This window comes from Anas platyrhynchos, chromosome 2 (assembly GCF_047663525.1).
Source record: "Anas platyrhynchos isolate ZD024472 breed Pekin duck chromosome 2, IASCAAS_PekinDuck_T2T, whole genome shotgun sequence".
Classification (NCBI taxonomy): domain Eukaryota; kingdom Metazoa; phylum Chordata; class Aves; order Anseriformes; family Anatidae; genus Anas; species Anas platyrhynchos.
The window spans coordinates 2,334,419-2,358,519 of NC_092588.1; the positions used below are offsets into that span (position 1 = coordinate 2,334,419).

The window sequence follows — 24,101 nt, forward strand, 5'->3', positions numbered from 1 at the left end:
CCTTGCATGATAAGAGATAACTAGAGCAGAAAATTCAGCATGGGAACCAGCTCTGTGGTTTTGCCCTTGTAAGATTGGGTTGAACAATGATGTCTCTGGTCAGGAATTGTGAATAACACACCTGGTTTAACAGCACAGTTCTTCAAAGTAATATCCAGGCCCCCAGATTGTGCTTTATCATCAAAATTGTGGAAGAAGAGATATAAAAGCGGAGAGGGATAGCTCAATACATGAACATACCGGCAGCTGAGTTCTTCGTGCTGACTTTGCAATGCTGTACCTTGTGTTAGCAACTGAAAGTGTCATCTGTCACTGCTCTTTCCCAGTCTGCCTCATGCTTGGAAACACCCCCCAAGGGTACAGGCCTTTCAGATATATTTTGCTCATTGCATTTAAATAGCATGGAATTGTCTGTACCGTACAGAGCAAGTGCCCTTCTAACAGGGCTTGGTCAATTAATGATCTTTTTGTGAGACTATAAGTGTTAAAAGGGAAGGAAAGGGGAAAAAAATAGCCTCCTTCCAAGAAGATATCATGAAGGAGATGTCCTGAGCTCTTAGTATTCCACGAGCCTCTCTTCCCCTCCTGCCCATGGGTGCACGGAGCGCTCAGCCCACCTGGGCACACGGCAGAGTTGTTGCACTGCCTCTGCTCCCGGAGAGGACCGCTGCACTGAGTGCTGTAGGAAGACGACACGCAGAACCTGGTCCTGGTCTGCCAGCCCTCCCCGCAGGTGGTCGAACACACGCTCCACGGGGACCACTCCTCCGCCGCGGGGTCACCTGTTGGGGTTGGAGCAGAAGGTGAGGACGGGGCATCCTTGGTCCCTGGATCTCTGGGGATGTGCTTTGCAAGTGGCACTTTGCCAGCAGCTAAAAATCTGGGAATTTGTGCAAAGTGTCCCATGTGTAGGGGGCAAGGGGATTGGTGAGCAGGTTTTTTTTGGGGGGTGGGGAGGGACGTTTCTCAGTGTTGTAACACACACACACAAAGGGAATGACAGAGAGGAAGTAACAGTGGTTGGGTAGGGAAGGTACATGTGTCCAAAAACAGAGCAGGTGTAAGGATCCAGCTCCTTTCCCTGTGTTCTCTTGGCCGAGGGGGAACAGATAAAATAGCAAAATAAAATCAACTGAAGCAATCCCACAGAGCTTTCTCTTGTCATCTCCTTCACCTGTGGAGAAGAGCTGCTTTGAGCATCTGACTTCCTGTATACCCTATAACAAGTTCTTCCCTGTAGTATTGGGAAGACAAGTAAGAGCATCCCACTGAACAAACGATGGGGGTGAAAAGGACTGAGACATATTCCCTCTATCACTGATGTCCCTGGACTCATATGGTCCTACCAGGAGGGTATCTCCCAGGTCACAATAGCCAGAAAAGTCACGAGAAGCATGTTGTAGGAAAGGACAAATATTCCTTTCTTTTTCATAGGCACTAATCTATCTTTGGGAAAATACCTAGATGAAAAGAAAAGCTTGCTCTGTTTCATTTAATTAAAGTCTCCATTGTTTGTTTTTTAGATTTCTACTGGGTTACCAATAATTACGCATGATAAACTTAGAACACAACATTTGGTATGTATAGCACACGGGCATATGACACAGGCAAACACCAAGAGCACATCTTTGAGGATGCATAAGAGAGGGGCATGTCCTTGTAGTAACAAGTTCTTAAGATCATCAGACTACACCATGTCACATCATAACCAGATACATCTGGCAGACCACAAATGAAACACACAGGACCATGGCACTTGGTGCAGCATGACTTTAGGGGTCGTACATGCTCATGGCACAGCCTGAACTGCACCCAGCACTTGGACATGTGTCCAGCACCACCATCCCATTCCCAAAAACAGCTGGACAGTAAATGCTGTATTAGACTGACCAGCTTCAACACGGAGCATGAAAGACATACAGATAGTGGGCTGGCACAGCTTGAGATCTTGTCCTGCTTGTAGGCTTAAAAAAGAGCTTAAAAAATAGGAACCGTGATGGGATCTGTAGGGGTTGGAGACCATCAAACTGTCCAAAACCACCTCACCTGCCCTGAAGCTATGCATGTTTGACTTCTTCCCCGAGGTGATATATTTATTCACCAGTGTCTTATGGGAGTTGTCTGCACTTAATTAAATTTTATGCAGGATTTCAAGTGTTTGTGGCTCTCATCAGTCTGCTCATTGGACTCAGAAAGAGGGGAAGCTAAGGATGAGGCTTTCTCTACTTCATGTGTGCTGTCCCAATGATTATTGCAAGCTCCTCCTTTCATAATATGTCTTCCTACCAACAAGATCAGGGACAAAGAAAAAGGGACCTTGCATTCCCCTTGGGATCTGTGCACCACCTGCCTCCCTTCCAGCCTGTGCAGGGGAGGGACTCTGAATGTAACCGTGTTCATTAAGCCAAAGTTGCTCAATACTGTTTCATTTTGCATTTTGTTCCATTAATCTACCCAACTGGTTCCAGTTAGGGAAATGTTGCAGACCACTGGTCTTTCTCTGGAATCTGTAGGAGACTGTGTGTTTTCAGGCCTTGGGGCTTCAGAAAAGCAATGCTTCTATATCCCATTTCTCATGTAATAGATCTCCTGCAATACAGAGATCTGCATTTCCATGGTAGTTTGATTAACTTTCCAATAAGGAACCCAACTGGTTCTGTCAGATAATCTTGTGATACTCTGAGTTGACTACCAACCCGTTACCTTTTAATACCATCACATTTTGTTTCAGCATCTGCCATCCATAGTGGCCCAGACTCCAGAAGATCCCTCTTTGGCCCACAAAGCCCAACCATCCCTGCTACCTAGCCCATCTGGATGCTGCATGGACACGAAGTCTTGGAGAAACAACCAGCCTCCTCCACCAACCCTGCAGCAACCCACCAGTACTGGACCCCACAATGTAAAGTCCCTCAGTGGCAGAGAGCTGGCTTTTGTTGCTTGTTAAATGCTGCCAGCCTGTGCTCATAAGTCTTTCTGCAAGGCCAGAGGTAGAACAGAGGAAGTCTGAAGAGATGCAGTGGCTTCCTCCATCAGTAACCCATGGCTTGAAAGGCTTGCCATCCCACCACCTCCCCATTCAGACCTGGCTCTGTGTCCAGACAAGAGTTAGTGTTACTAGATGAGTGAATTGCATCTCTGACCCAAATTCCACCTAGTCTCCCTCATTCCCCATCTTTGTATTTCTTTTCTTTGTCCTTTCACCATACAAACAGATATTTATAGAGGCTAATCTCAATTATCGCCCCCCACATTGCACCAGTCCTGGTATTTTCAATCCGTAATGTAGTTTATTTTCCAAGTGCTGGTTACTCCTTTGGGTTTGCTATGGATTTATATAAACCTACACTGCATCCAGACCCCTCAAGCCTTGAAGAGATGCAACTGTATTTCAAACCATGCCAGACCCAGTCCTGAGAGGCTCTCAGAACATCTTGGCACTGGGAAAAACCCTCCATTCTCCTTCCAAGAGAAGCAGAAATAAAGATCACCACCAAAACTACAGATGAGAAGATTTTCTGCACTCCTGCAGCACCCCTCCTTTGGCTGGAGAGGGCCCAGCAGGCGTCGCAGAAGAAGACACTCTGGGCATTGCTCCATGGAGTTGTAGCACTGCCATCCAGGATCCTTTCCAGCACCTGGCCAGCCCTGTGAGGAACTGATCTGGCTTTACAGAGAGCTCAGCTGGCTGTGGGGTCCCCATCAGCGCCTGCAGCTCCTCCTGACACTTCCTCACTCGGCATTAATTGAGCGGCACACGGCTGTCATCCCTTCGCCAGGATCCCTTGATTTTTGGCACGTCCCACCTCTCTGACATCTCGCCACGTGCCACCTCCTCCGTGTTCACACCCTGCCCTTGGCAAAAGCCTTCTGGAAGCGGCGCAAGGGCTGGAACGGGAGTGATGGGGCCAGGGACCTGCTGGGATGGATCTTGCTCTTGCAGCTTCATGTTTTGCCAGGTCTTACATGGATGTGAAATCACTTACAGTCTACAAACAATGTTAACTGCTAGGGAAGCCTTGTGCTTTGCTTGTATCCCCAGCCCGAGACTCCCCCTAAATCCCTCTCTGGGCTGTACCTTCTGCCTGGTCTTTACATCTCCTCCATCCCCATCTCCCTGACCACCCTGGCTGCAGTTAGTGTTTCTGGAACAGCTGCAGGAGTGTGGCCAGCTCGTTGCAGGACAGCCCACTGTTTCCCAGTTGGACATCCCAGTCCAGGCTGGGATGGGATGTCCAGGGATACACCACTGTTTCCCAGTTGGACATCCCAGTCCAGGCTGGGATGGGATGCCCAGGGATACACCACAGCCCAGGACAGCTTTGCTGCTGCAGTGGCTACGATGGCAGGGATGTAACAGAGATATCCCCCGAGCCCAGATGCAGCTGCACAACAGGAAAAAATGTTAAAGTTATAAAGTTATAAGTTATAAACCTATTGGCCAGGCTACAGGCTGGAGTAAAGCACCAGGGAAGCACCTGAGACCTGAGGCACAGTAGGAAAATGGGGACATCCCAAGACTTGCCTTGGAGATCTTTCCCTTCGCCCCCATTTGGACCATTCTCCAGGTAGCAGCAGTATCAACACCCACCCTTCCCTGCAACTTTTTGACAGTTGCCAGTGCTCCTGCAGGCCACAGAGCTGCTCCCACCAGAGGGAGCAGACTCAGTGCAGGGTAGCAAGGAGATTCAGACCATCCCCACAACCCCAGCTGGTGCCTGATCACCTCCACCACGGTGCTACTTCCTGATATTGCTGCTGCACAGTGGCAATGTCCTGCTGAGTTGGATGGAGAACATCTGACATGCACCAGAACATAACCCCCTCTCCCTTATATTGCAGCCCTGGCTCCTCTGAAACATTTCTAGAGCACAAAGTGTTTGCAAGCCCACAAGGCAATAGTTTTTAACCTGCAGCCAGGGTCAACACATCTTGCATTGCCCAGGAGTTACGATGCGTTGAGTGCCTGCCATGAAAGGCATCAGTAAAAGGACAGCACAAAGCCTCTCCAGATTGGACCTGGACATAGTCCAGGTCCAGTTCACTCCCACCTTCCCAGATCACACACTCTGATGTTATTAAATCTCACTCCTCTTTGATTGCAGGAGGGCGGAAAGTCCTGCTGCAGAGGCTCTCAGATATGAGCCCTTGCACAATGCTAAAGACTTGGTGCCAAGGGAAAGCAGCCTTGCTCTCTCCCTGCTATGCCCTGCACACCTATGGTCGATGGGAAGGTATGGCATGGACTTCAGCAAAGAGGCTGTATCGCAGTAAGGTCAGCTTTGGCTTAATGAACTATGGCTATTTAGATAGTTCAGACAAAGCAGCGATTTAGAAGTAGGCAGGGTGATGAGAAGCAGTCTGTGAGAAGCATGGTCTGGTTAGAGCTTAGCGTCTAACCCTCTTTGCCTTCTTTAATTAACGGCAGCAACACAAATCCCTTGCTGGGGCAATGGGATGGGAACAAACTGAACGGCGACTGTTTGCTCAGGGTGTGACTTGCTGGGTAAGACCACACCAACCTGGGAGGAAAAGCGTGGGTTAGGTGGGTCATTGGAACAGCGAAGCGAGTCAATGCAGGCAGCCCAGCCCAGCCGGGGGGTGCAGGGACCAGGAGGGTGCCAGCTCCAGAGGCTGTCGTAGGAGGTCAGAGCTTACCTATTTGAGGTGCAGGGTACCCGTAGTGCTGCAGTTCGTCAGTGTCCTCTCGCTTTCTGTTATCTGTGGACCTCAGCGATTGGCTTCTGGAATTATAGCGTCCATTGGCTATGGCAAGGTAATGGGTCATGTAAATACACCTTGGTTCACTCTGCAAGATCTTTCACTACAAAGGTTACACGTATAAACAACAGTGACCTGCAATGTTTGGTTGACACCACCACCTGCTTTCCAACCCCGGCACCCTTGGCAGTTCCCAGGGGCTGTAGTACCAAGCCAGCCTCCAAGACTTGGTCTGGCTGGCAGGTCAACCCCTTGTTTCACAGTGACACCTGGGACCATGAGGAATATGATCCCTTGTGCCTGGTCTTTAATTAACTGTGGTTAATTGCTAAGGTGTCTGCACTCTTTGTTGTACTTGTGTTTAACCTTTTCGGATGTGCTGACAGTGAACCCCACCAACCCTGGCAGTGCTTTGAGGCCTATGGTGATGATCGGCAGTATTTCTCAGTGGAAAACTCTGCCTTGAAAGCGACATCTACTTAGCAATGCTCAGTAGAGTATCCAGAAACATGCTGAGTAGAGCAGGCAGGTGAGGGCAGGTGAAAAGGAAAGGGATGGCTCAAAAGGATGTCTCCTCCACCAATGATACCCTATCACCAGCAACAAGGAGAGATGAAGGTCTGGGGCCAACACCATGGCTTATGGACCCACAGAGCTGCCACTGGGCACTTTTGCAACTCAGGTGAAAGAGCAAAGATTCTGATTATAGCATCCAGGTATCAGTGGAGGTCTCCCACTGAGGACTGTTGAAATCATAAGATAAATCATGTGGAGTAAAAGCGCTGAACTCCTGATGAACAGCAAGCACCCTTCTTCCTGCCAAACCCACACTGCTGCCAGCTCTGCATTTGCATCCCATGTGGGATTCCTTGCTACAGAGGAAACTCGAATTTGACTCACGTTCTCCTAGGTTTCAGGCATGTGGCAAGCCTGATTTACACAGACACGTGCCCTCCCTAGTAAACAGACAAGCAACCGAGCAATAGCAACCAAATTCCACCCACCAGACCTGCCCGCTGTAAATCAGGAGAGCTCAGCTGACTCCACTGGAGTCACACAGAACAACAGAGAGCAGAACTGAATCCAAGTTATCTGCGATCTGGCACCCAGTTTGTTTCCAAACAGCAGGTACCAGACAGAGGGTCTTTTTTATTTTTTCCCAAGGAGGTAAAACAGTCAGACACCTTTTCAAGACACACATACTGCGAGGAGATGAAATGGTGACAAATCCTGGAACCCTGGGAAAATTAATAAAGGTTAATGAAGCTTCAGCATGGTGGCAGGAGTCTTCGTTGGCTTCCAAAAAGGGAAAGCAGAGGAGGGAGAGGAATGATTCAGAGTTCCTGCCAGGAGCCAGACTTTATATTCAGCAGCTTGGTTCATGGAAGACGCCCATCTAGTGTGTGAAATTATGTTATTCCCATTACTGCCACTTCAAAGTAAGGCGTAAGAAACTGAGGGACTGATCACACCACCACCTCCAAACCCTTCCAGCACTCACTGGTTGCAGGCTGCTGGCTGGAGGGGACAGGATGGGGCAGTCATCAGTGACAGGGTAGCTATAGCTGGATATCAGGACTACAAACTCCCTGATATTTGCATGCAATCATTTTTTGTTTGTCTCTTTACAGGAACAGAAACGGCCCAAATCTCAATCTCTTAATCACTACAGAGTCATGAGACCTCTGTATTTGAGATTCTGTTCACAAAAATGTTAACCAACCTCTAACTATATCCAGTGTTCTGAATTTGTTTAGGGGCAGGTTAAATTATTTCCATGCTCTGAGGTGTGGGACACATCCCAGTCACTGATCCATTCCCACCACCCTTGCATTCCTTTCCGGCTATACCCCCACACATTAGTCTGCTCTGATTTAAGCCCTCTTCACGAAAGCATCTAAACCACGAGGACCCACAAAATCTTTAGCTGCTGTAAATCTCAGAGACTTCCCAGAGACTCATTTAGGCGGGGAGGAGAAAGGAGGTGGGCAGCAAAGGGCAGGTGTGGGGTTTGGATGGATTTGTCAGCTGCCCACAGAAAGGAAGGTGACAGGGAAACGTGAGACTGTATGTCTCAGAAGTGGCCAGTGAGCAAGCATGGATAGATGGACAGGGAGAAAGGAAGAAAAGATAAAAGATCAAAATAAAATTAAAAGCAACCCTGGCACCATGGCCTTCCTCCCACCAGCTCTTAGGGCTCTGTGTTACTGATGTTTCCTGACGACTGATCCTGGACTGAGCGAACGGCATGACTTCCTTCAGAAATGACAAGCCTGCACTGTTATTGCTCATCCTAATTAAAGGCGATCAGGTCCAGTGGCTGAACACGTCACCCTGACAGCTCGCCCCAAGCCTCCTCCAGCAAAGTCTGCCTCCAGGCCCATGCCAAGGTCTCTCTGCTGCAGCACGCAGGATGCCTGCCATTTGGAAATGGTGTTGGAAAGAAGCAGGTCAAGCCCCATTTAGCACAGAGCATGGCTTAGATTTGACTTGGATAGTTACCTCCAATATATGCAAAACTCAGCTGTGATTCTGAAGGAGGCATGGAGATGCCAGATCTTTTATGCACAAGGTAAAATTGGTGCAAGTGATGCTTTGCTGTGAGGTTTTATGCACCTGAACTTTATGGGGCCACAAAATAAAAGTAGTAGGGAACTGGTCAGATCTCAAAAACTTGCTCCCTACAGCAGTGTCGGTGGAGAGGAATAATGCCAGGATCAGTGGAAAACCTAGATGTGATTTACATCCCAGCTATACAAATAACACGGGGATGGCACACTGTGGAGATACCCAGCACCTTGGAGAAGTCTGAAGGAGGGGAAGAGAAATAATGCCCTTGGGGCAGCCAAGAGAAATTGCAATTGCACGCAAGAGGCAAAGCACATGAGATTTTATAAGATGAGATTTAGGAGGATGCTCCTGCAATGCTGGCAGTAGTGGGAAGAGGAAGCTGCTGACCAATGCTGCTGATGAGAACGTGTAACATGTCAGGCAGCATCTTGCAGTAGAGTTGAGGGAAAATAAATAAATAAAAGTAATGCAGAGACTTTGTGTCATTGTGAGACAAGTTTTGAACATCCAAAAGTTTCTCACCAGGGCCAAGCACTCTATTTGTCCCCCATATAGAAAGAAAATTATATAATCTTGAATATTATTCAGATAAGCTGGGGTGGTGGGAAGCAAAAGATGGATCCAAGCAAAGGGTAGAAAAGAATGATTTAAAAAGTATCTCAGTGCAGTAAAACCAAAAGGGAAGCCAAAGGAGAAGGTGTTGTCTATGGAGCTTCTGGGACATCCAACATTTGGTAATGGAGCAAAACTGAGAAGGGAAGAAGAATTAATACCCTTTAACAATCAGGACCAGGACCAGCTCCTTGGTGGGTGTAGAAGGGAGTCATTTTGGAGGCCACTGAATACAGGACAACTGTGTCAGCTAACATAATGGCCCAAATGGCCCAGTCTGAACATCTGAGGCTTATGAAAATGTCAGTGAGATTCTTTACTCCCAGGTATGAATTGTCTGAAGCACCATTAAAAAGTGGGAACATAACGAAGTTGCTGCAAGCAGCAGCTTGCATATATAAGACAAGGTGCTCTTTCAGCTTGATATGAATTGTAGCCTGGTCTGTGGCGAGTAGAGATGTTCTCAGAATATTTCAGCTCTGTGGCTGCAGCAAAAATGCTATTTTAAATGAAATCCAGGGGCGTCATAGAACAAACAGACATTCATCCACATAAATGGTGAACACGTGTTTCTTCACATGACTAACAGTTGTACAGCTGAAGGGCCAGATCCTTACCATGCTAGACGCTGGAAATCAGCACAAGGTGATGGGACTGGACTGGTTTCACACTGCTGCACCTGAGGGCAGGATGCAAGCACTCCTCTCCCAGGCTAGGGGAGACATAAGTGCCTGATTTGCATATTCATAAATGTCAGAGATGGCTTTGCATTACCTCTGCCAGATGGGATGGCAGGGTTTCAGCAGGCTCCTCTGAGATTTTTGTTCCACAGGAATCAATGCTGGCTCCTTTCAGCTCTGATGGTTCTTGCACTTCTTCAGCTCTGCCGAATTCTAGTGCCAGGGGCAGGCCCATGACATCCCTCCTCTGGTCTGGAGGTTGTCCTGCCTTGTACAGCCAGTTTCTCCTCCAGGACACTCTGCATTCCAGGTCACCAGCAACCATAGATTTTAGTACAAAAGAATAGTATGTTGCCCATTCCATCCAAAAGACCTGGGACTCAGAAGCTCTTTTGCAAGCATTTGCCATTTGGTTGGCTTATTTTCCCCTCAATAAAACAGCAGCTCCTGGCCAAGTCCAACAGATGGAGGAAATCTCCTCTGCCTCTACCAGAGAAGAGTATATCACCAGGTCTTCTGCTTCTAGCAAGGAAAAACCAGAGCTATAACAAACACTGAATATTCTCCTTCAGATTATGCCTCTTGAGATGAAAGTCTGCCATGAAAAATGGTTCTGTCCGAGTCAGGCTGCTGCTACCAAAGTTTCCTTTCCAGTGTGGGACAAGCGTTCATTACAGGTTTCCTTCAGGATTTTGGGGAAATATTTATTTTTCATGCAAATAATTTACCTGACTCCCATGCCCTTGTGCTTGGGTATGTATCCCTGGGGCAATTTAACCAGACAAGGATCAACTGGCTACACAAAACAGCAGAGACACTGGCCCAAGCAAGTGTGAAAAGATTAAGCCCACACAGAAGTGTCACCTGTGGAGCCATTCAGCTGTGCCCGTGCAATGATTTATAACACTACTGTCTCCAGCCTGCATGTGCAGAACCACTGTTCCCATCACTGCACACTGGGACCTTCTTGAAGGTGCTCCTGAGGCTGCTCTGAAAGAGGAAGGCTGGCAACAGGATGATAAGGAGGGCTGGATCCCTCTAGCACATCTGCCATGGACAGGCAAAAGAAAAGAAACCAAGAAAACCTTTGTAGATACTCTGCAAGCATTCATCTAACAGCTCCAGGGAGTTCAGTGGGATCATGCAAGGTTGTTCCCATTGCAAACTTGCTCCTGATGCCATATCAATGACCTCTTCTGGCTGCTGGAAATCCAAAAAAACAGCTAATCCAAAAAAACTGCTAATCAGCCACCAGCTTACAAGCCACTTTGGCAGGAACAAGGAAGGAGAAGCTAAAAAGAGATGGGCTTGCCCTTGTGTTGAAGATGAGGGTAATTTCTGACATTGAAACATAACTTGCTCGGTCAGCAGCTGATTTCACTTTTTAATGGTGGGATTACTTTTCTTCAGCAATTTTTGATGGTCCCAACCGCAGGGAGAAAAATATCAAAGTAATCATCCCTGTTTTGCTTTGCTGCTTTATTGAGATTACAGATGGCTGTTTGGTCAAGGAAAGAAACATTTTTTGTTTGTTTATTTTCTACTAGAAAATTCAGGTGTCAGCCACTCCACTTTATCTGGAGAGCTAGCCAGGTGTTATTACAAAGTATTGAAATGCTGTGCAATTCACTATGAAAATATACTTCTGTCCAGTTCTTTTTTAAAAAAATAATGTTTCAGAAAAGGAATTAAAATGTAGTTAGCTGCAACATATAATGAACACTTAGGAAAATAACAGTTCAAGTGGAAGAATGAACATCCTACTCATCCCTAAGAAATCTGTGAGCAAAAGTCAGTAAGAGAATAACAATGACACATTTAAAACAGAAGGATTTCTAATCTACCTCTAAATCCTCCTGGGTTTTGGTACAGATCACAGCAAAGAGAAGAAAAGGGTAAGTATAAAAATGCAAATGCAATTCCTGGGTCACCTTGTATTTTGGGGTTTTAAGGAATATAACTTGTACCTCTTTTATGCATAGCTCCAGAGGCAACAAGGGACAGATTCTTCGAGGAGCAAGGTTAGAGCCAAAGGCACAGCTGGGGTAGATGTGGAGAGATGCAGGTTTATCCTGAGGTTGGACGTAGAGCTCAAGATGTGCATGGGCAAGTCATTTGGAAGAGTAATTGTTCACATTTTCCTTCAAATGCTTTTCAGCTTGCCAGCATGAAAGCATCACAATGGGGCTCAGCAGTTTGTCTGCAAAGAGGCGCTTAGGAAAATTAATCAGAATTAACTTATTTATTTCAAAGGGATAAATCAATCTGTGCTGCCTCCCTCAGTGGATCCACACTTTTTCCAAACTATGGCTTTTCACTTAGCTTTCTTCCCAAACAAGCTCTGTTGAACTAACCACACTTTAACTGGAGCACGAGTTGACTGGATGGTTAATGAGAAGAGGACTGGAAGGCAAGTGGAATAATTTATTGAATCACAGTCCCTGGGGCACAATCAGCCTTTTCCTCACTTAGGATCAGCTTTGCTCAGTGTTACACTCTAGAAAAGTGAGTAAATAAATGGTGAGTGAATAATGATTCATCTTCCACTGCTCTGCTCCATGCAATGAGTAAAGCTGGAAGCCCAGCCCAGGCTTCCAGGCTCCCTGGCTGCTCCCTTCTTCCTTCCTTGCTGCATCAATTTCAGGAGATCCAGCACAAAGAAGAGCAAAGGCTGGGGCAGATCAAGGGAAAGCATGATGCCCCTTGCTCAGTGTTGTTGGGGCTGGACCTGGAACAGTGTGTCCAGTCTGGGGCAGTCTGGTTCAAGAGGGATGTGAAGGAATCAAGCAAGTCCCATGGATGGCTGTGAAGATGATCAGGGCTAGGGATGGATGGGCTTCAAAGAGAATTTGCAGAAGCTTGGACCCTCTCTCATTTATCCAACACAGGAAGGGGACTCTAAGGAGTATTTTTTGCCTCTTCTCCCATGTGCTGTCATGTCCCAGGAATGGCCACAACCTCAGAGCCCCCTCTACAATGTTATCAGTAACTCCAGACATTCAGGAATTCAGAGCCATGTCCACCAAACAAAGTGTTGTTCTTCCTCCAGCTCCATTTAGATGCAATCAGGTCCTATGGCTGGTCTTTCCACCCAGGTCCAACTTCCAGGTCCCTGGCCATGGATGGATGTACTCCCACCATCACCACCCCAAGCCCCAGCCTCATTAAAGCTCCAAAGACACCAGCAAGAGCGTGGGGGATATCAGTTAAATTCCCGTAGTGTGGGCGAATCTCCAAGGGAAATTAGCAACTGTGAGTCAAGGAGATAAAGTTCAATATACTGGAAGGTTTCATTAAAAAAAAAAAAAAAAAAAAAAAAAAAAAAAAAAAAAAAGCCTAATTGCAACAAGATTTAAATTTATAGAAGTGGTAAAAAATGCATGAAATCATTTTAGCCCTTATTAGAGGAATATATTTATGTCCCTCTGTTTGAACTTCCCCTTTTTTAAGAGATGCTTCCCTGCCTTTGAAGGCAACTGAACTTTCCCCAGTTATTTGCCTAGCTGGAGGAGTTATCCAAACATTCTCTACAATAAATGTGAAATACAATGCAGAAAATAATTATAATCAGACATTTGCCAGAACTTGCTGGGCTGAGATTCTTCTGCTGTTGTTCTTCCGTACTGTCTCCTCTCCTTTCAGCTAATGCAAAAGAAGCAGGGGAATGAAAGTGCCACAGGTCACCAGCTGGACCCATCAGTATTGTCCTGCTGACTGGCACTGGTAATTTGTCCCTTGCTTTCTGGAGAAAAGGACCTGGAAAGAGGATGCAGAGCCTCTATCAAAGTCTTTGTCTTGCTCAGGTCCTGTGTTTTGTCCAAACCTGTCTAGCGGCCAGACCTTTCTCCATGTCTTCGTGCTGTAGGCTTTCATTGTGTAAAGGAAGGGGAAAACAACATTGCACTTGACTAGGAAGGGGAAGTAAGTCAAAGAGAGATGAAAGAAGCAAGATTAGCACTTAGCTGCATGCGTCAATTGTTTGGAAGAGAAGCTCCAGAGGGCAACTATCAAAGAAATGCCTTTAGGGTGTACATATTGTACAAGTCCATTGACACCTGATGTAGGCCTGCTTATGGATACCTATTGTAGATCCCTGTTCTGTGGGGCAGAGGTCTGGATCTGCAGACATGTGTGTTGCAAGACGTGTGTCAGCATGTGTGCATGAGCACTCATGGCCACGAGACAATCAGGGAAGGGCAAGGCCATGCACAGCTGAAGTCTCGTGCTCCCTTGGGCCTACTGCTCCACCACAGACCTTCAGCAACTTTACTCTGCTTCTTTCATTAATTACAGCCACAGGGTTGAGGAATCCTCCTGAGAAGGGCGAGACGCTCGCGCGCGTGCAGGGGAACATGCCTCCACTTACTATTGCACGCCTTCCTATTGCACAGCCGTCCTTCCTCCAGGACTCCCTCGCAGGCAAGGCCTTCGTTGGGAAGGGGCTTGCAGGAGCGCATGCGGGTCTGCAGGCCTCCCCCGCAGTCCTTGGTGCAGTCGCCCCAAGCCGACCACGAGTTCCAACCACCTGGGCGAAATCCAGAAAAGTCCTGTCAGCTTCGGTGTCGTGAGAGGGGAGAAAAACCAGACCTATAGACCCTACAACGTAGCCCCTGCCAAGGCCCCAAAGCAGGATGTCTTTGAATGTGGTAGGAAGACGCCACAGGAGGGTGCAGAGAGTCGAGAGATGGGAGAGTAAGAGAGAAACGTTGCCTTTTCATTGACTTCTCTTCAACCATTCCCCATCTCTACACAGGTACTTCACCTTCCTGAAACCCTGCCCCATTACTAACTAGTCTTTCTGTGCTTGGCGTTGCAATGGGGTCCCTTCCTCTGGACAGACCCTCTCCCTGTTTTGTTGCCTGTTGGGCCCTAACCCCAAAAGACAATTGTGACAACCACTCCAAAGTACACATCCATCATAGATGAGGTTGTCTCGTCTCCCTCTCCCACCACACAAACACTTGTTCCTGTGTGGAAAGAGCACAAGAGAGCTGGGAAGGGCTAGAGGTCCTACTTCCCACTTCCCCTTGACCCCAAAGGGATCATCCTTCCCCAGAACTGTAATTTCACCAACCACAGGTGGCAGGCAGAGAAGCATGGCTCCTTGGGACTGCTTTGGTTTGGAGAATGATATTCCCCTGCAGTTCCCTTGCAGCACCCATGGGAAGTAATCTGGGAGCTTCCCAAGAAGGCAGAGGTGTTTTTGGATCCCTTTCCCAACACCAATGCCAGCAGTAATGCACAAACTTCCTCATGTACTACCAGCCGCAGCCCTGCAGGCTGATGGAGCCCCTCATTGAAGGGATGGCCCTTCCACCTGCAAAAGGGAAATGCCAAGCCTCTGCAGTCGTCAGCACCCTGTGCCTTGCCAGGTTGTTACAGAGAACCTCTGACCCTGGTGGGATATTAGCAGCAGAACAGACTGTGAAGACTAAAACTGGTCTGCCTCACATGGGCTGAAGCCTTGCAGCAGGGCACCTGCAGGGAGCCCATCAAGGCTTAGTTTTGTGCTGTAAAAAGACAGCAGGGGATCAATCAGGCCCTTCAAGTGACAGATAAGCTGTCATATCCCTCACTGATCCGTTCACTCCTCATCACCCATATCCAGCAAGCCAGAATATGCTCTGTAAATGGTCCCTGCTCTAACAGCTGGTGACCGTTTCTGCTCCATCATTTGCCTGTTCCTTGGGGAGAAGCAGAGGTGGCCCTTCATCCCAGAGGTGGATGCTCTCAGATGGCTGCTTTTCCTGCTGAGCATTCTCTCATTACCTCACTACCCTGGGAGATGCTTCAGGTTCATGCTTCAGCATGGCTTCAAGTGTGCCGTGCTCAGGCACAAGTAAAGATAAAGAGCTACAAAGGCACTTTTTTTTTTTTTTTTGAACAGAGGAAACATTGGGAGAAAGAAAAATGCTGCTTTAAAAAATAAAACCTAAAACAACTACTTCATTATTATTATTTTCACCACGAATCATTGCCTCTGGAGTTGCAAATACTTCACTTCAAGTGGCCCAGCCTTCCTGTCTTACTATTTGTGAGGCAATGGAGATTGCAGCTGCCCTTTGAGCTGTGCGTTCCACTGCTTGGAACACCTTGGGCAGGAGTCCAGCTCTGACAAAGTGGGTCCTCAACAGCCCATCTAGGTAACAGGGGAGAATGTTGGGGGAATTACCACCCCCTTGCACAGGGATGGGCAGAGATTCATCCACTGCCACAGGATAAAGACATGGTAGGGCCAAGAATCAACTCATTTCATGAAAAATTAGATAAATCAGCACTTTCAGCACTGTCATCACTTCCTTCATTGCACTGCAAAATGATGTCTTCCTAGACTCTTTTATACCATTCCTAAGCCTGTCCATGGAGTGATGTGTTCCTCACAAACCATTTTATCACAGAATCCTGCACATTTTATCCTCCTGATCTTTGCTCTGTAAGATAGCTCTCCCACTTCTCTGATCATGGTGTCACAAGAGCTCCTACCGTGTCAGCACTCAGGCAAACCAGGTCCTCCAGTTGGGACTGGAGCTGGCTTTCTCATCAGTCTCAATGAATTCCCCTAAATATGGTTCTTGTACTGCAGAGAAGGGTGCACTGTCCTCATCAGACCCTTATACTTTAATGTTTACTATGAATTGTTAAATTTTATGGTCTGATCCATTCTGTAGTGTTTAGGAACACCTTTCTACTCAGTTGGGTGGACTTTGAAAGATTTCCTTCTGCCTCTTTCAGTTTTGTTCTTCCTCTCAGAGGAAGAGATCCTGTACTAACAGAGATCCTGTACTAACACCAACTGAACGGGGCTCAAACTTTTGCTACTAAGACAGAGAGAGAACAAACAGGGTGCTGAATGCAGTGGAAAAGATACTTAATAATGAGAATAACATGGGAAAATAGGTCAGGATGGAAACACAGGCTGGTGAACCTGATGGCAAGTGGCTCAGAGATCTTAGAAGCAGTGAGGAGGATGGGATGCTATTAGCACACAGTAAATATTTGTCCTTGAAGGAGATTATCTTTCCCTTGAAAGTTACTTTCTCTGCTGATTCTTTTTCTAAACAGTGTGGGGAAACAGACTTGTGTCTCCTGTTTCCTGACAGGAGATAGATTGTGTTTCTGTTGCAAGAGAAGCCATTGGCGTAATGGCAAGTATCCTGATGCCTTGGTTGAGCTGATCAATAGGACATCTGTAACCAGACACATTTAAGAGCTAATAAACTCTTTGCTTGCCCTTTTAAGAATGTCTTTCTTTATTCTCCCTCCCTTTCAGATTCATAGCTTCACAAAATCCTTTTTTTTCTACACTTTGTTGGGATACTTTTTGAGTTAAAATACATGTGCTGCAGTGTGTTAGAAGGTTAATTTCAATTACGTTAGTAGGCACAACACAGACTACTTATCCAAACTGAACCCCTGTCTTGGGGTCCTTAGATCAACAATGGGATATTCAAATAGACTTACACGTCAGGAGGTAATCTATTATGAAATAATACCCTAAAATATATAGAAACAGGTACTGCCCAGTCTTACTGGAGGAAAGAGTGGGGGAGAGTTTAGGGTCCTGTCTTTGACTTGTTCCTTGCCTGTTTATCAGCTCCTATGGGTGAACCAGTCAATATAAGATAAAAGCCATCATGATTTCAGACCCTTAACCAGAATGAAACCACTTTATGAGGCTGAGGACAGATAGCTCCATTCCTCTCCTTCTTCCTCAGTTTCCATCCCGTTTGCGAGTACTAAAGAGAAGCTAGAGTAGAACTGCCAGTGTACTTATTAAATCAGCACAGTCATTTACAGCCAAGACAAAGGTATTCCCCACTTTATGGTGTAGTCCTTTTTTATCAGCAGGTTGTCCCATGTTCCTGACAAATGAAATACTGCTTGTTATTTATCCTGTTTATTGGCTGTCAGATAAACCTTTTGAAATCTCCTTTCTTTTCCTGGGTGTAGTCATTTGCTGTTTCAAGTGATTTGTCTTTTTTAGTGGTGTTGTAAAGAAGCAGTTAAGGGCCTATTATATGAAGTTATACCCATCCCACCTTTGAGGGGGAAAAAAATGCTGTGTCAAGAGTAAAGCATTCAGCTCTTCTGGCCACTGCATCTGGCTGGTGTAATGGTGTGGCTGCATAATGGCAAGTCAATGAGTTACCATTGCTGTGGAAAAGATGAGCTGTGGCAAAACAGAAATACTCTTGGTCCACAACAGGTGCAACAGAAGAAAAACAGGCTGGATTTTGTCACAGCAGTGGCTTCATACATATCCTATAGCTCAATTCATCAGGAGTGACTTGAGCTGCAGAGAGGGGCATGGACCTGCATGGACTCCCCATCTTCTAGGACAGACTCATCTCCACCTGACTTCCACACAACTTCCCTGCTCTGACCCTTCTTACATTTCAAGTGTGGGCTTGAAGGAGACCTTGCTGATGCCAAAAAGCAAGTAAGAGGTGAAATAGAATGCAGAATCCCACTGAAGCTAATGGGACCTTTTGCAGATAGGCCCTTTGCCCCTGGAGTCCTGTTTCATCAGCTCTCAACAAACTGCTGCACCCCGCTGATCGATGCGGGTTGAGTTGCCATCTGTCCTTAATCCAGAAATAATGAGTCTGCCGCAACTGCTTTATGAAGGATTTTGTTTTTCAAAGGCACTGGTTCCTATGAAGGTCATATACCCAACCCATGCCTACTTAGCAAAGTTTTTCTCAGCTGTGGCTTTGCAGGCCTGTAGGCCTTCTGGCTCCTTTATTCTCTTTAACTGGAGTAAGCTGTGGCTTACACCTCCACCCCCAGTGGCTCCCACCACAACCAGCATCTATCACCTCAATCCTTTAGCAAGGTATGGCTTTTATTTTTCATTTCTCAGAGCAGTCCTAGCTCCTCACATGAGTCTTGTATAGCATGGGAAGCTCCTGCTCTTGGGACTGCTCTGAGTGCTGTGGAGACTGTCATTCGGGGAGGCCTTTAATCTGGTTTCTAAAGAGCTTTTTGATCCTCCTCAGTCGGTTCTTATCATGATCACATACTAAAACAAATTACTTTTCACGCTAGGCTGACCCAATGCATCCTAATTCTCCACAGTTAAATGGAGAAACTTTCAGAATGGTCAGACTTAACTTTCAAGCTCATATTTGATATTTCTTGTTCTGAATCTTAAGTGGAGATGCCAGAAGAATAGGTCTTACTACAAATTAACTGAGAGAACTCCACTTAGAAGTCTCGTCCAAACACCCTTGATCTTTGGGAAGATTTGCATCCCAGTCTGGAGTTTATCTTTGCAGCTGACAGCTGCGATGTGTCTCAGATGCCAGTCAGTCAATCATGCCTTTAAATTTAACAGCAATTCCTTAAATTAGACACCAGTGACAACAGAAAAAAACAAAACCACCACCACCAAAACCCTAAGGAATCAACACAAAACAATCAATAGAGCACAGCAAAATGGTCTTTGCAGGCACATTGCATCCATCTCTAATTTTGTTTTTGGATTTAACCTCTCACTGACCCCAGCTGCAGACACTTCTGGTTGGCAGCTCTCTCTCAGACTCTGCAGGCCAGGACATCTTGTATTTGAAAAAACATGCTAAGACTACATAAAGCCATCACAGTTCTTTGTCCTATATCTGGAAATATTTATAGTGGACTTCATATCACAGTATCTGAGGGCTTGGGAATCATCAGCAGTTTGCAACTGAGTGAGGAAATGCTATTTCTTATCCAAACGGGGGAAGTATGTTAAAAGGAGATTAAGAGAAAGATTGTTTTATAGCATCTGAAAATTTGGTGTCTTATCTCAACTTGTTATACAATGGAAAAAGAGAAGGAGATGCTCCATAGGGGTTTATAGGGTTTATAGTTGCTTTTTTTACTATGTTGAGGAAAAGAAAAAAGGTCCAGAAGGGACTGTTTTGAAGACAACCTTCTATTACACAAAGCAGTGAGCTTTCCCTGGAGAGCCATGCTTTCAGTTTGTAACTTCTGTGTGAGCCAGGAAAAAAAACTTTTTCAAGAAGATGTCCCCTTCTGATGCTCCATGTGATAAGAGCCTATGGCAACACAAGTGAGTTGCTCCAGTCGTTCATTCTCTTCCCTTTCAAAAATAAACCCCATATAACACTTGCCCTTTTGCAGATCGTACACACTAATATCATAAACAACCCACCCAAATTCCACAGAAATCAAAATAAATCCTTCCATCTCTCCTGTACAACCTTCTTTTTTTCTTTTTTTTTTCTTTTTTCTTTTTTCTTTTTTCTTTTTTCTTTTTCTTTTTTTTCTTTTTTATTCTCTTTTTTTTTTTTTTTTCAGATCCCAAAGCTTTAAGGAAAAAAAAATAAAAAAGCACAACCACCTCCCCAATTAATGATCTAGTGAAATAAAAACAAAAAATAAGGCTGTACCTTATTCTGCCCACCATCCACACTGTGTATCATGAGCTAGGTTATCTGGCTAACTGTTAATTTAATTAAACATAAAGGCTCAGTGATGAACAGTGAACCATGACAGGCAGAAGCACCCCAGTAACCTACTGGTTGAAAATAGGTGGCACTGACTGGACTATGAACAAAGCGTTAGCCTCCAAGGGGAAGGATCAGTCCCTGGTGTAAAACCTACTAAAGTGAGTCCTCACAAAAGACACTCTGTTCATTTTCTAAAGGGCTATAGGACTTGTTGTCCTATATGGAAAAGAGAATATGGGAACAAGAGTCTGGGAATCACACAAAACTTCCTCTGGGGTGCTCAGGATAAGGATAAGGAGAGATCAAGGCAGATTCATGTAAGAAGCACCACAAACCTCAAGATGGACTAGCCAGCAAGTAGGATAAAAAAATCCGAGACAGGGGCATTGATCTGCACAGCCAGGATCATCTTTTCCATGCTGTGTATGTTTACCTCTAACAAACTCTATATCAACAACAGCTTTTTCCTGCATCCTGAGGGGAGGGACCCAACTTTTATCTGGAGCAAACAATCATGCTGTTTTTGCTACGTAGGTCCAACTAGTGGTTCATGACAAGCTCTAACTGTGAACACTATAAAGGTCAAGAGAAATGACCAAAGGCATTTAATAGGTTCAGTATAACCATGCATCAGGGCTTCCCCCACAGAAAGGAGATGGGTGAAGGCAGGAGAATGATGACAATGCAATCTGTAAGTTCAGGAGTGACTGAGACATGATGACTAGGGAACAGTTGTTTTCTCTCTTTTCCAATACAGGACTTGAGGGATGTCAAATGAAATTAGCAGGAGGCAGGTGCAAAACCAATGGAGGACATAATTCCCCAAGCAGAGTATTGTCAAGCTGTGCAATGTTTTGTCGCATCATTTAAAAGGCGTCGACAAAGTACAAAAAGCAGCCAGAGAAATGTGTAAAAAAGAAACCACCAAGTGCTATGAGATGCAGAGATGGCAGCTCCTGCTCAGAAGGTGTCTGGGCTGCACCTTGCTGAAGGCTGGATTGATGCTGTATGCTTGTCCTGTTTCACCCTTTCCTCTTGGTTGCCACCACTGATGAGAGAATATAGGGCTGAGAAACCCCTGATCTGACCAACAAGACTGTCTCATATTTTTCCAGCTTCTTGGTCTCTTCCTACCTTAACTTTATTACTTTGATGAAGTACAGACAGCTCAGGGGCAGGTCAGTATGTCCCACCACCACTGAAAACGTTGCTCAGATCACTCACTTCTGAGTACCCAAAAAGTGGTGTGATTTTCAAAGCTGCTGAGTGCCCAGAGCTGTCATCTATTTCTGTAAGATTCACAAGTGCCCTCTGTCCCAGCAAACAAAGGTCTTGAGGCCTGGTTCAGAGAAATGTTTAGGACCAGCTCCAGTCTCCCCATGCTCTGCAAATCACTTAAGGAGGCTGGAAATGAGGCCACAGTGCTTAGCTTTCAAGGAAACCCAGCATAAAGCTGTGCTTATTACATGAATCCCTGCAAATGAAACACCAGAGATAAAGAGGGATTATTTATGTGGAAATAATGGGGGAGGTGGGCAGGGAAATGAGAAAGGAAATGTTTAGTCTGGAGCAAGAGATCAAATAAGACTGTGGAAAACTCTTCCCCCAAGGAAGCCGTAGGGGCTTCATCACTTCACTTATTTCAAAGTAGAACAGGGAAAATATCAGAGAGTAGACTTGTAAGGAAAAATCCAGCACGTACCACTGGGGAGGAATGAAATGTTTCCCCGCCCTGAACCTCTCTGATACTGCATAAATCACATCAGAGCCGAGTTCACACGCTGTTTGCTTCTCCGCGTTATTGCAGACCTCGGTTCAAAGCACAGAGGGGACATATTAGCATAGGCACATGCGTGCCTCTGTACGGTGCTAAATACATGAACATATTAAAATAAAACCGTGTATCTCAAGTTGACTGAAACCTTTCCTGATATGCATGTCATTATCTGTTTTCATTAAAGCTTGTTCAAAAAGGAAATCAGAGAACATTTGTTAAATTTTCTTCCATGTGCTGCCTGCTCTGGCCTGAAGTGCCTCAGTTTCCCCAAATTTGTTTTCACCCTCCTGCATGAAGCATTCTTAGAACCCCCAAAAAACCATAAATGCAGTGACATGTTATAACACCCAGAGGTCTGCAAGCCCAACGCAATTTTAGCTTGCTTCCTGAGCAGTATTTCCAGCTGAAGGATTTCTATGGTCCCCAGGACCGCAGTATCTCAATCCTCCACGAGCTCCATCATATTTCTCTTCGAAAGAGCACTGCAGAACAGGGCTGTGCTATTATTGCCTCTGCAAGCATGACCACAGGGGGGCCAAAAAGCTAAAAGATTTGCCCAAAGTGTCACAGGGAGCCTGGCGTACAGCTCAGACAGATGTTAAATTTTCTTAAGATTCAGCATCTTAAAGGAGAACATGGAGTAAATCACTCAGGAGAACATAAGAGTCACAGGATCACCAACTGGATGAGGCTGGAAGGGACCTCTGAAGGTCATTTGGTCCAACCCCCTGCTCAAGCAGGGCTATCTACATCAGGGTGCCCAGGACTACATCCAGGTGACTTATGAATATTGAAAGTGAGTCAAATGTCCCCTTCTCGGAGAGGTTTCGCCAAGGAGACATTTATCTGCAGACACTGCTGGTGGCCTGTGGCATGCCTGGCTCCTCTGACTGCTCCCAAGACAGAGCCAGCAACACGGATTCCAGCTCAATGTTCAAGCAGCTGCCTTGGCAGCTATTAAACCAAATATTTAATGACGTTTGGATACACACAGCCAAACCCTCTTCACATGGAGGTGTCAGTAATAAGGGTTTTGCCTCGAAGGAGAACAGAGGCGGTTGAAAACCACATGAAAGCACTCGGTGTGTGTGTGCACTTCTGAAGAAGGCTGGTGAACAAGCAGGTTGTCAGCAGGTATTTCTCCCTTCAGTGTCCTCTCTTTCGCAGAGCTGTTGGTTACTCTCATCCTGCAGTGGGAAGATGCTAATCCTGCCTTCCTTGCTGGGCAGAGCCTGACTTTATAGGCTCATCCTCTGACACGTTGTTAGTGTTTCTCCTTGCAGGAGGGAGCAGGCTTTGGGCTTGTCTCTGTGTGTAGTTTCTTCTTAATAAGTCTTCTTTTCAAGCAAGAGAAGAGGCAGTATGGGTAGGTCATGTATTGCTTGGGCAAGGTGACTGCAGAACTATAGGGGAGGCATCTGCGGGGTTATACCAGATGTGTGTATAAAGGGTCAGGATGCAGTGTGAAGAACCTGTATGCAAGCCAAAGTTGGGAGTCAATAAAAACTACATGTCCATATGGCTCAGGAAGATACTTTGCTGTAAAGAGATACCCAGATAGTCCACAGATGGTTAAAACAGCCCTCAGGAGAGTAGCTGTCTGATCAGGATTGCTTGGAAGCAGAAATTACATTGCACCAATGATCCTCCAAGCCCCTTGTACTGGGTTGGCCACTCCCACTGGGGTCAGAAGAGGCATTAAGGATTGACGCCTAGGACCAGCCTAGGAGTGGTAGGATCCCATCCCTTGGCAACAGAAAGTAACATTGAGCCATGTTTGCATCGGAGGTGTCCAGGGTGAGTGATGCTGCTACTGCACCAGGCACGGTCATGAAGATGAGGACTGAATCTCTTTTTCCCTCTTTGGCTGGCCCCTTTGCACCCAGTGGAGTAAAAGAACAGAAGAAGCAGTGAGATGCAGCATCTCCCACTTTACTCCTTTTCTTCTCAGGGGTTGAGGGTCCTTGACTGGACCATAGTGGGAAGGGGAAGAAACTTTCCATTCCAAACACTGGCAGTGCTGGAACAGCGTTGGGAAGGCATTTCCCTTCAGGACATACTATTCCCAAAAGTGTTTAAAAAAAAAAAAAAAAAGTTCATATGGCGTGTGATATTTCAAAAAGATCAAAATCAACTAAAGCTCTGAAGTTTCTACTGGATTCAGCTTTGGGAAGAGTTTGCCCTGATTTTGTACATGATTAATAAATATTGACAATGCTAAAGGATGTGTACAACTCTTAGAGTCACTGTATAGTATACAGTGCCAAATCTGTCCCATATGCA

At 46.0% G+C, this 24,101-nt stretch overlaps 1 protein-coding gene across 2 annotated transcripts in view; it reads right to left on the minus strand.

The window, feature by feature from the left end:
• Positions 1-24,101, minus strand: part of ADGRB1 (adhesion G protein-coupled receptor B1) — a 255,147-nt gene that overhangs the window by 130,687 nt on the left and 100,359 nt on the right. For both annotated transcript variants that reach the window (XM_072034260.1, XM_072034261.1), the window contains exons 3-5: positions 13,951-14,109; positions 5,659-5,766; positions 618-782 (exon numbers count right to left, since the gene is read on the minus strand). In XM_072034260.1, the coding sequence (XP_071890361.1) occupies positions 618-782; positions 5,659-5,766; positions 13,951-14,109 (432 nt within the window). The remainder of the gene's footprint in view (positions 1-617; positions 783-5,658; positions 5,767-13,950; positions 14,110-24,101) is intronic.